The sequence below is a fragment of the Mustela putorius genome, unplaced genomic scaffold (genome assembly GCF_011764305.1).
Source record: "Mustela putorius furo isolate JIRA1106 unplaced genomic scaffold, ASM1176430v1.1 tig00003869_pilon_pilon_pilon, whole genome shotgun sequence".
NCBI lineage: Eukaryota > Metazoa > Chordata > Mammalia > Carnivora > Mustelidae > Mustela > Mustela putorius.
The window spans coordinates 4604559-4617625 of record NW_025422021.1 but is presented as its reverse complement, the minus strand read 5'-3'; the positions used below and the strand labels follow the sequence as shown (position 1 = coordinate 4617625).

The following is a 13067-nucleotide window of genomic DNA, read 5'->3' as shown; positions in this document are numbered from 1 at the left end:
GGAGCTCATAAATATCTATTGGCCTCTTCACCCCAACCAAGTCACCAAACCTCTCTATGTCTCAGTTTTGTTATTGACATTTATCTCGTGCACACCAGAATGTCAACACTGGCTGTCTCCAGATTTTGGCATTATAGCCAATTCTCATCTTTTTTCCTTTGTGCTTTTTCTTATTTTCCAAGTTGTTTTGTAGGAATATGTGTGAAAGGGTTTCAAAATTTGCAAGGTGTTTTGCAAGTGTAAATATTACATTTATGTTGTAAATGTTAATTAACATTAACATTAACATTGCAAATATTAATACTGAGAGGAAAACCTGCCTCCCAATATCGGCCCCACTGTTCCACAGGGTTCCCAAACATTCTCAGTTCAAAACTCACATCGTTAGAGTCCCAGATGTTAGACCATGTGAGACTAAGCAGCCTTTCTAGAAGGCTATGTTCAAACATATTGTCTGGGAGTGCCTACTTCTTTCCAATTAAAGATGTGTATACCTAAACATTTTCTCTAGTGTCCTCATTGGGTCATTCCAGTACATGCATCTACTTGGAGCCATCAAAATACACTTGTGATGTTTTCCAGCCTCTCAGAGGCAGTCAGTGGAAAAGTTAAGTGAGTTGGTGGTACTATAACACTATTCTTTATTTTTCAATGTGTTTCCTTTCCCTACAAAGGTAGGTGCAATTTTAGTAATACGTCTGTCTGTCTGTATGTATTTATTTATAAATAAAATATTTCATTTTTTTGAGAGAGAGAGAGTGAGTAAGAGAAAGAGACAGAGTGCATGAGCAGGAGAATGGGCAGGGGCAAAGGGAGAAGGAGAAGCAGACTCCTGATGAGTGCAGAGCCCGTGGAGGGGCTCTAACCCAGGATGCCAGGGTTATGCCTCCAGCCAAAGACAGATGGTTAACTGAATGAGCCACCCAGGCACCCCAGCAATAATTTAAAGCAATACTTTATCTCCCAAATGTCAGTCTACCAAAGAAATTCTGACACTAGGACAAGCTGAGTGTGGAGATGTTCTGACGTCAGTCCCTTGGTTTTTTCTGAAACAGTAGAGAGGCAGTTTCTTTTTGCCTACCTTACCTACACATAGGATCAGTCCTAATGGCTTCTAGAACATACCTACAAATGATTCCTTAAATTTCTGACAAAGTACTCCTGAAAAATCACTGACCATTGGGCTTAGAACTGAGGCATTCACCACCTACGCAGCAAAGTCTGTTCCACTCTGACGACCCTTATTTGCTTCACAGCACACAGCTACCCCATTCTATACCTTAGTCAAGTCTTAGTAACCCTCCTAACCTTCCTCACCTTCCTGGTCATCTGGAATTGTTCCATCCACTGCCCAGTCTTCAAACCCTTCTACCCGGGAGGTATCTCAAACTGGCTTACACTAAGTATCAGCGACTAAGAGGTTGCTGGTAAGCAAATGGTTTTCAGCAGATCCACGGAGCTCTATCACGTAATGGTTTCAATTTTGCGCATTTCCTTTGTGACAGCAGCAGAGCTGATAGACCAGAAGGCATTATAGGAAACAGACAATGAACTGTCCTGTTGGGCTAGCACTCAGCATCCCAGACTACGGGAGTGCTTGGCTATGAGGCTCTGACAGGTGAAATGGGCTTTAATGTGCTAAGTCAAAGGATCTTGGAGCCTGGAGCCCCATTATCCTTAAGTGCTACATGACAAGGGCAAGAAATATTGAGTTGTCTTCAACAGGCCTTAGTAATTAAAAAAAAAAAAAAAAAAAAACCAGAGGAAGAATTTCATATGGAAAAACTGGGACTGAAGCCCGATTTAGGGTCATGACACCTTAGATTTAACAGTGTAACTTTGGGCATCAGCCACCCATGGCAGAGGAGATCTGGGTGCTGATAGGTTTCCCACGGCTCCTAAATTTCTAACAAATACATACATCACCAAACCATCCGTGCATAAGACCTGCCCTACTTTTTTAGTTACTTTCTGCCATTTCCCCCCAACTCCCCCTACTTGCCGAACCTTTCTTATTTAAATGTTGGGTCCAATTGTTCATTCCTGCTCCAGACAGAGGACAAACTAACTCCATACATAATTACTCTGAAAATTCTCTCCATGACCATACAAATGGGGGGAAATCCTAAATTAAGCAATAGAATATTACAGCTTATAATGACTAAATAATGCCTTGTTGTGCATTAGTGTCTTTGTTTTAAGGTATTCTTTTGAATCTAGTACAAAAAGAAAGGGAGAAAGCATCACAGATAACGCACTAGAGCGCAACTACTTATTGGGAGTTGAATTCATAAGCACAATGCCAGCTAAAAGCAAGACCAGAATAACTGTTTCAGGGTGACTGTATTTGTAAATAGAATATGCACTCCAAGAAGTCACCTGATACTGCAGCAGCTCATCTGTAAAGGCTTTTTATTCACATGCTGTTGGGACAGTCTCAGGCAAAGAAGGACCCTAGGATAAAATCCAGGCAGCACTCTACGCTGGCTAGGGCAATAGAGAATAACCATCTGAATTCCCCAAAGATATGGCAAGGAAAGTTAATTTACTTAGAAATCTTGCATTATTTCACTTCTGGCTCTGAGTAATAATTTATGGTTTTTAGAGGGCTCATAATAGCCTGGCAGAATATAATTTCACATAAGACATAAAGGGTCTAAAATTTTAAAATAGCTTTATAATTTTACTGAATTACAAAAATAATACAAATACTTGTGAAATTTTTAAGTAAAAATAAAATCCAAATCTCTAATCTTGTCATCTCTCTAGACATGGCAACTATGAACAACTTAGTGTAAGTTATTCTTGATCTTTTCCTACAGATATATAATATGCTCATGCATCAATCTATGATATATTTAACAATATATATATTCATAAATAACATAAATAAAATATTAAACAACACTGAACAAAAATGACTATTAAGTACTAAACATTGTTCCACTTATTGGGGAGATATCAGTGAGCAAAACAGACAAAATCCTCACCTTCACTGAGCTTACATTTTAGTGAGAGAAGACAGATGGCAAAAATAAAAAAATAAATACAGAAATAGATTACATATTAGAAAGTGTTAGGAATTATAGAGAAAAAAATAGGGCAGGGTAAAGGGGATTTAATAGCAAGGTTGTTAGGCCTTACTACTAGGTAACATTTGAAAGATGACTTTAAAAGAAATGAGGATTTGATCAGAATCCTAGAGGAGAACATAGGCAGTAACCTCTTCGACATCAGCCACAGCAACTTCTTTCAAGATATGTCCCCAAAGGCAAAGGAAACAAAAGCGAAAATTAACTTTTGGGATTTCATCAAGATCAAAAGCTTCTGCACAGCAAAGGAAACAATCAACAAAACAAAGAGACAACCCACGGAATGGGAGAAGATATTTGCAAATGACAGTACTGACAAAAGGTTGATATCCAGGACCTCTAAAGAACTCCTCAAACTCAACACACACAAAACAGATAATCATTTCAAAAAATGGGCAGAAGACATGAACAGACACTTCTCCAATGAAGACATACAAATGGCTATCAGACACATGAAAAATGTTCATCATCACGAGCCATCAGGGAGATTCAAATTAAAACCACATTGAAATGCCACCCTACACCAGTTAGAATGGCCAAAATTAACGAGACAGGAAACAACGTGTGTTGGAGAGGATATGGAGAAAGGGAAATCCTCTTCCACTGTTGGTGGGAATGCAAGTTGGTGCAGCCACTTTGGAGGACAGTGTGGAGATTCCTTAAGAAATTAAAAATAAAGCTTCCCTATGACCCTGCAATTGCACTACTGGGTATTTACCCCAAAGATACAGAGGTAGTGAAAAGAAGGGCCATCTCTACCCCAATGTTTATAGCAGCAATGGCCATGGTCACTAAACTGTGGAAAGAACCAAAATGCCCTTCAACTGACGAATGGATAAGGAAGATGTGGTCCATATACACTATAGAGTATTATGCCTCCATCAGAAAGGATGAATAGCCAACTTTTTTTTTTTTTTTAATACCCAACTTTTGTAGCAACATGGACAGGGCTAGAAGAGATTATGCTGAGTGAAATAAGTCAAGCAGAGAGAGTCAATTACCATATTGTCTCACTTATTTGTGGAGCATAACAAATAACATGGAGAACATGGGGAGATGGAGAGGAGAAGGGAGTTGAGGGAAATTGGAAGGAGAGATGAACCATGAGAGACTATGGACTCTGAAAAACAATCTGAGAGTTTTGAAGGGGTGGGAGGGTGGGAGGTTGGGGGAACCAGATGGTGGGTATTGGGGAGGGCACGGATTGTATGGAGCATTGGGTGTGGTGCATAAAAAATGAATTCTGTTATGCTGAAAAGAAATAAAAAGGAAAAAAAAAGAAGTGAGGATTTGAACTATGGAGATATTAGGGAAAAAGTATTTCGGATGAAGGAATAGCCAGTGCAAAGGCCTTGAGGTAGGTGTGTGAGCAGTATGTTCTAGGAATAACAAAATGACCAGTGTGGCTGGAGAAGTAGGAGTCAGGGCTGAGGTCAGTTAATGAGGTGCCAGATTGTGTAGGGCATTGTAAACCTCTGAAAGGATTGTGAGTTTGGCTTTTCCTATAGTGATGACATAAGGAGACTTTGAAGAGTTTGTGAGCAGAGTTGTGATATGATGACCTAAAATATAAAAGCATCTGGCTATTATATCGAGAACAGAGTATAGAAGGGCAGAGAGGAAGAAGCTATGGCCATGAAATAGCCCAGAGATGGGGGTAGCTTGGACTGGAGTCCAAGCTTGGTAGGAGTTGTGTGGTGAGAAGTAGTCAGATTCTGGATAAATTTCACAGGTAGAGCCACCTGGACTTCCTGATGAATTAGACATGCAACATGAGAGAATTATGCCTATAAAATTTTGTCATGAGCATCAGGAATGATTGAGTTGCCTTAAAAGATATAGAGAAACAGAGAGAGGAGTAGGCTTGGGAGAAGAAAAGTTGTGAGCTCTGTTTTAGACATGTTAGATTTGAGGGGTCTATCAGAAAAATATGCTTGTGGACATTCTTCCATAGTAGGACATATGGAAGGTCTTATGGGATAGAGATACTTTGTGTGGATGCAAGTGTAGTCATTATAAGTGTGGTAGGCAGAATTCTCAAGATGGCCTCTAAGATTCCCACTTCCCACACTCCATTTGGTACAAGTCTGGTAGAATCCTCTCCCTTTGAGTGTGGGCAGGACTCATAAATATGACAGGATCATCAATTCCTTGATTAGGTTATGTTATGTGGCAGAGGTATGGGATAGCCACTCTTGTGATTATGTAATTCACTCCTGACATCCTGTAAGCCTTTGTCGCAGCCGACTGCATCACATTCTCCTGATGGCTTTGAGCAAGTGAGCTGCCATGTTGTCATAGGGCTGAGTGGCTAGTCACTAAGGGCAATCTCTAAGAGCTGAGAGAGACCTTTTAGCAGCAGTCATTAAGAAAAGGGAAACCTCAGTCTACAACTGCAAGGAACTCAATTCTGCCATCACCTGAACAAGCTTTGAAAGGTATCAAAATCCACATGAGAATGTCACCTAGCCAACACCTTGATTTTAGCCTTTTGTGACCCTGGAGTGGAGAACCCAGCTATGCAGTACCCAGTTTTCTGATCCACAGAAACTGTGAGATAAGAAATGGATGTTTGTCTTATGCTGCTGAATTTGTGATGTGTCATTATGTAGCAATAGGAAATTGATACACACGGTGTTCTGTCAGTATCTTCAGGAGCCAAGCACAGGCACCCTCTTCCCAAGGAGCAAATGATGGGTAAGACTATAAAACCCACCTACATGGTAACCTGTGAACATGAGTGCTTCTTGAGCCACAATAAATAAATATAATCAGGTATATCTTTTCTCTCTTCCATCCTTTTCATGGAAGATGTAACAGAGTCTTATAACAGAATGAACATACCGTGATATTCATAAGGTCACAGAATTTAGAGCTCAGAAATTTAGTTCTGCTCTGTGAGTATCTTATATAACCATTCTCTCATGATTTTCTACCCCTAACCCAAGGAGTTTGGCCTTAAAACCATGCAGGCCATCAAGCCCAGCAGGTGCCGCTCCTCAGAGTCAACTCAAACAGGCAGATAGAAGGCAAGTAATCACTGCGGCTTGCCCTCCAAGTTGCTCTCCTCCCCACAAGGAGGGAACTCCATTAAACATTTAATACAGTCACAAAGAGAATACCCAGCAGGTAGACAACTATGATTACTTGCCCTATAGCCTTCACAGCAAGCTCTTGGCAGCACCTGGGATGGGCTTTATATCACACGAAACACTTCCCTTTGTAGTTTCTATTAAAAGGAAGACCAACAGTTTCAAAACTGAGGTTTCAAAGTAAGGATCATTCTCTTGCTGCATATCTTTGGGCAGAGCTTGTGAGGACTTCCCAGAAGTGATTATAAGGTAGGAAAGACACCAAAATTGGAAATCTAGTTTCCACTTTAGCTGTACAGCTATTTACAGCTGTAAAGCTTGTCTTATTCTCTCTTATTAACAGAAATTCTCTCTTATTAACAGAAAATAGCCACTGGTGTCATGAATCTCCCAATTGACAAGCTTCCTGTGTTCATCTAAACTGGGGAAGAAACTACCAAATGCACAAGAGAAGATATATTGGGGTTGGCGCCTAACTGGCGATCTGAAGACTCCACAAGATGGTTTGCTGGGCAAGTCATTCATTGGTGGTTGCAGGATGATTTCATTCATGGAGAAGGGAACATCTCCCTGTGCAATACCAATGATCAGGACATTCTGTTTGGGTTCAATAGGAACAAAAATTAAACTCCTATTGTGTTAAGCCACGGAGATTCTGGAGTTTATCTATTGCCTTAACTGATACTGTGACTTGAATGTGGGGAACGGGGTTGCATTTGAAATATACCAGAGTAATCGATTTTTCAGCTATACATTTTAAAGACTGGTGGGTTGTTTGGACTTGGACAGTGTGGCTGGCTGACTCCAGAAATTTGATCATCCTTAATGTGCCTTGGTAATCTGGTCCCTGGATGTCTGGCCATTCTTGTGGAGAGCCAAGTCTGCATTTTGCTGGCTCCTTGAGGAGAGGATATGGTGACCATCTCTCTACGGTAGCCCAAGGCCACGGGACATGCATCCAGCCTCAACACCTCTGTAACTAACATCTGTTACTATTCCTCCTCTGAGAAGACAAGGAGAGAACTGGCTGACTTGAAGACCTACAGGTTATCAGATTAGTGCTACCATCTCTTCTTTACTGTCAACAAACAATCACCCTTAATTCCCCTCTTTGGCTAGCAACTTTCCTCTTCCTTCCCTACTGTGTCTAGGGATGAAGAGAGTTGAAGCTGGTTTGTCTATAATCAAGGTCTGCTGGTCTGCTGCTCTGTGAAAGGTCCCTCATTTTAGAGAAAAAGACCTGCTTTTGCCAATCTGCTCTCACCCCAAAAGAAGAAAGTAGTTCTTTTTTTTTTTTTAAAGATTTATTTATTTATTTATTTGTTTGACAGACAGAGATCACAAGTAGGCAGAGAAGCAGGCAGAGAGAGAGGAGGAAGCAGGCTCCCCGCCAAGCAGAGAGCTCGATGTGGGGCTTGATCTCAGGACCCTGGGATCATGACCTGAGCTGAAGGCAGAGGCTTTAACACACTGAGCCACCCAGGTGCCCCAGAAAGTAGTCCTTAATCAGGCAAATATCTTCATTGATATTTATATAGAACTGCATCATTTATAAACTGTATATAATTTAACATGTTATAATGTATATGCAAGTAATATGCCTACAGGCAGGATAAAGAGGTGGGTCTGCTGGCCAACATTCATGTGCCTTTGCGGATAGAAGGAAGATGGGAATGGTGATTCCATTGCCCAGCAACTCCTTTGCAGCTGGTTCTTATAGGAGACCAATCAGGGAATTAAATTAGGAATCAGAAAGTCCAGTCTGTTCTATGCCCTATCTCAAGGAAGCTGTGTGGTCTTAGGCAAGTCAGTCTGTTTCCTCGTCTGTAAAGAAATCTCTAATATTCCTATTAACTTAAAGTTGACACATCTATAATATTAAATCCCAGCATAAGACCAATCCATTTTGGGGGGTTCTATCCCAGGACACTACATTGTCTGATGAATTAGGGTCCTTTTTCATGTTCAGTAAGGAGAATTCAAGTTGCCAGAATTAGCCATTGAGCTATTGAGAAATTTAGGATAGATACCAACATTCAGGAAAATGTATTTCTGGCAAATTTAAGTTCATTATATAGATTTATGTTGAGGAAATCTGTAGGAAAAATAGGAAATGCTTTGAAGGGATTACCTATGATACCATTCTGCAGATTATCATTCTTGTTAACCAGCTTCAAACTATTCAGGGAAGTCAGTGAGTGTAGAGAACCAAAAGGCAAGCACTTTTTCCAGTGGAGAGAACTCTGGGAGATACTCCATTAATCCTGGATTAAAAAGTTATTTCCCTATATTCTACCAGTAATAAATAACTACTCAATTATGATTACCAATAAAAATTATGGCTCCATAGCTGACCAAGAAGAGAGAACTCAAACCTTTGCAGGAAGACAACACAGTTCTAAAGGTTACCCTCTACTTCTAGGATGATTCCAGAATTATTTTTAGTGCAAGAACAAAGTAATTGCATTTTGTCATGACATTTTTTTTTTATCTTGAGGAAAACACTTAAAACATTAATAAAAAATATTATCTGAAATGGTTGTTTTTATCTTATGATCTACACCGTCTTACATCAGGCTTCATGGGGAGAAGGTTGGAGCCTCTTAGCCTCTTGGCATCGTGGCTTAGGCTGGAGTCTCATTCATTATTAACATAAACAGTTGATACCTGTCCCTGAGGCAAAATATACTTGATAAGGGAGGAAGCCTAAGCAGATAAATAATTTTGTTTTTTCTGGTGTAATATAACACACACACACACACACACACACACACACAACAACAACACACACACACACATTCGTAGGACATGTCTACTAGATGCTTGCAGGAATACTCTCACCTCCATCTACATGGATTAATTCCTTACCAATTTTTTCCCTTACCATGAGAAGGGAAACATAAATAATTTGATATTTTAAATTTATATATTTATATATAAAGTTATATAAAAATTTAATTTTAAATTCCAATACAATGCAAAGAGACCACGTAAAAATCAAATATGATGTGTCTTCAGATTTGCATTTGAAATTCAGGATTAGGTATGTGGCAGATTGAAAGGTGAAAGACCAAGAAATAATGTTGGTATAAATACATGCTTTATTTTATCAGAGGGAAGAAAGTGATTTCATTAAATAGTCACTGAAGACAGTTTACTGTCTTCAGGCATCATTGCCTCTAACTACTGGATAAAAACACAACATTTTGGGGTCCAATCCCACCGAAGTAACTGTTGCATTTCTGCTCAAGAGTCCACACTGTTCTTTTAATAGATCAGTGGAGCATGCTGCTTTATTGGAATGGACTATAAGTTCAGAGAAAAATGTAAAATGGCTGTATCACTCTCTAATCAGGAAGAGATGTGACAAGAGTCTGAAGACACAAGGAGATGGCATATCCAACATCTCTGAATTTTATGAGTGAGAAATATTCTTGAGATATGAATTGTGCTTGCTACATGTGCTGTTTTTTGTTAAAAAAAAAAAAAAAAAGAACAATGACTGGACAAGAATTTTTCCTTTCCTGATGAAGGCGAAGATGTTGCTAGCCTATGACCCAGGCTGTCAGACTCCAAGGTATAGACAGACACTGGTCCTTAACAGTTATGTATGTGACCGCCAAACATGGAACCCAAATGTCCATCAACAGCATAGTGGATAAAAAAAAAAGCAAGGCTTCTTCATACAGTGGGATACTTGGCACAGGGAAAATAAATGAATGAGTTGCAAACTCACATGACTCAGGAACATATGTCAAATGAAAAGGCAAGCCATAGAAGAATACATAGAGTATAATTTAATGTATATAAAGTTCAGAGACATGCAAGGTATAATGATCTATTTGGCACAGATTCAGATATATGCAATGAAACTATACAGAAAAACAAAGGAATGTTAAGTTTAAAGTAGGATAGGTTTACCTCTGCAGGCAAAGTTAAGGGGAGGGATTAGGAAAGATCAGTATAAGGATTCACAAGTAATAGTCATGTTCTTGTCTTAAACTGGATATGGGTGCTCACTGCCTTGTGTTTTGTTATATCTTTACATATGGCTTAATAACCAACTTTTTAAAATGGCCTAATTTGTTGATTCTTTCTTTTCCCCAGAATTTGACTTCAAGGTACAAAGCTAAGAGCAGAATAACAGTAATCCATACCAAACTTAGTGCTAAAATTTGGGAAAGAACTCAACTGTGACCCCTTGACATCTAATCTAATATGAAGACTTGGTAACAAGGAATTGGCAACAAATGATTTTTCTGCATAGCAAGACTTTCAGATTTGTTTAGCTATTACTGATGTCAGTAATAGGACACCGAGACCATTCCTTCATAAAGCTGTGTTTAGATATCTGTTCTTCAGGATTCTTTCTCTAAAAGCAAGAAGAAAGAAACACAGCAAAACACAAAACTTTGTCATATCAGTCCTAACCCAATCATATTAGTAAAGTAAACAAATACTGACCTCTATAAAGCATTTCTGCCAATCACAGAACAAAGGTGTTGGTATTTTCCCACAAAGGAGGACAACTAAAGAAGCTTTCAACTGGGTACTTTCCCAAGGAAGGTAAGTTAAAACTTAGAAATAATGCATCAGAACTGAAGAGAGATAGAGGGGTGGTCAAGTTTGGGACAGCCAAGGGAGCACGCTGCAGAGACACCCAACCCAGACTGAGAGTTTGTGGAAGGATTTGCAAGGTAGGAGCAGCTGAGCTCCGTGCTCAAGAATTAATAGAAACTGCTAGGGGACATAGCCTGAGGGAAGAAAGCTCCAGGCAGCTACTGAGAGGTGGTGAGTTTTGGGGACTTAAAAATTTCCCAGCAGAGATCTGCAAAGATGACATGGCTGAAGTTTGAAGTTAAGTTTAGACTGCAGCCTCCTACCACATCATGCCCACCCAGACATAGGATAGCACAGGGCATTCTTAACGTGGCTTCCAAGGTCCTGGAACAATCTGGCTTCTGCTTCCACTTACAGCCTTATCTACCTGGTGCTTTTGACAGCATTAACTCACCTTAGCTCTCCAGACCCTCAGCCCCCATGCTCTCTCAGCCTTGCCTGGAACACATCTCCTCATCTTCCTTGCAAAAAAACTCCTGTTACTCATTAAATCTTAGCTTGGCAATCTAGAATTGAAGACATGTAATTTATTGAAAACACACACACACACACACACACACAGGTATTTTATAAATTCATGTAAATTTATCTCTATGATATTGTAGATATTTAGAATTTAAACATCTGCAAGTCAGAATCTATATTGCTTTAATATATTCTGCATATAGCACAATGTGCCTACAAAATTAACATTAAACAATAACACAAACCAATTTACCATTTCTCAGGAGCAATTTTAAAAGACATGGTAGTTGTTCTAGCATCTATTGGGAAATAACTATGTTATATATACATTTTTATTGATAACTATTTCATAGTTTAATATAAATTACGCTTAATATAAAATGTTCATGAGTTAAGATATAGGTACTCGTATATGGGTACATTTACTACAAAATGTACCCAATTATAAAACAGCATCAAACTAATACAGAACAGATAGCCATTTTGCCATGGATCAGAGTAGAGAGGAAGTTTTTCTGGTACTCTACAGTAGGCAATGCTAAAAATCTGATCACAGGGGAAAGATGCAGGAAGAAAAAAATTGCCTGTAAACTCAGGACTTGCTGTGGTTCTATATGATGTCCCTCTTTTGCTTCAACCCCAAACCATTACCAGGGTGACAAGTGAACCTTAAAACCGCACCCACAGAATTCCTCTTACCTCAGCATCAAAGCGAGGATCCTGGTAGGCATCGCTGATGTTCACGGGAAGGCCTGTGGAAGCTACGAGCTCAGCAACACTGTTATTTACGAGCCAGTCGGAATATGATGATTTCTCCACGCTTTCTTTGAAACTATCAAAACCAAAGCAGGCAGTCAGAAAATAAAGAAGGGTTAAGTTTGCTTGAAAGCAAATCTCATAAAACTACACTCATAGTGGGATCATTTCTCCCCTTTAAGAAGGGATAAGTGACTTGAGTCACAAAAAAGTGAGGTAATTATCTGTAGCTCCTTCAAAAAGACTTACCCGATGTAATGTAAAATAATCAGACCCATGGGAAGAAATGATAGATTCTCTAGGATCCAGAGAACAACTCTAGGTTGTATTTAGGCCAAAGCAAACAGACATAAAGTAAGTAATGAAGTAATGACCGAAATTGACAAGAGGATGCTAACGCCATGGGATAATACATTCCACGGACCTCCCCAGCCCACACCCCTAAACTGAGCAGACTGGATGTTTGACAAAGGGAAATATTAAGCCCCAGAATGAGGAAAAATCAGGAAATAAATTAGGAGTTTACAAATTTTTTTTAATTAGCATACAAGTTTACAAAATTTTAAAGGCAGCAAAAGAGCAGATCTTGACCATGTGCAATCTAGTAATTACGTAACTAGTTTTGTAGTATGTCTCAGAGTTTAACAAAAACATATATCTTACTTACAAAATCTTACTGAAAAACCCTTTTTAATTTTACTGACCCCTAACCTTAACATTTAAATTATATTCACATTTGATTTGAACAGGAATTTTATGCACAATGGTTTTGTGAGCTTTCCCTTGTATCACGTTTGCTATAATCATCGAATTTACAGAAAGGGCATGAGAATTAGTTAAGACTCCCTATTCCCTCCCTCCCTTCCACCAATTCTACCCCAAGTACAACTGAGCACTGCCAGGAGCTACAGAAATGCAAAACTGAGTACTGTTCTTGTGGAGGATGTGAGGTTTGTGGTGTGGCAGGCGATAACTGAAATTACATAAATGAATACAAGTCTACTTGGGCGATGTTTTCCAAACCCCAGGACACATGAGTGAG

General features: G+C 39.3%; 1 protein-coding gene across 2 annotated transcripts in view; it reads right to left on the bottom strand.

The window, feature by feature from the left end:
- PDE11A (phosphodiesterase 11A) overlaps positions 1-13067 on the bottom strand; it is a 427278-nt gene that overhangs the window by 172813 nt on the left and 241398 nt on the right. For both annotated transcript variants that reach the window (XM_045066809.1, XM_004768993.3), the window contains exon 6: positions 11969-12101. In XM_045066809.1, the coding sequence (XP_044922744.1) occupies positions 11969-12101 (133 nt within the window). The remainder of the gene's footprint in view (positions 1-11968; positions 12102-13067) is intronic.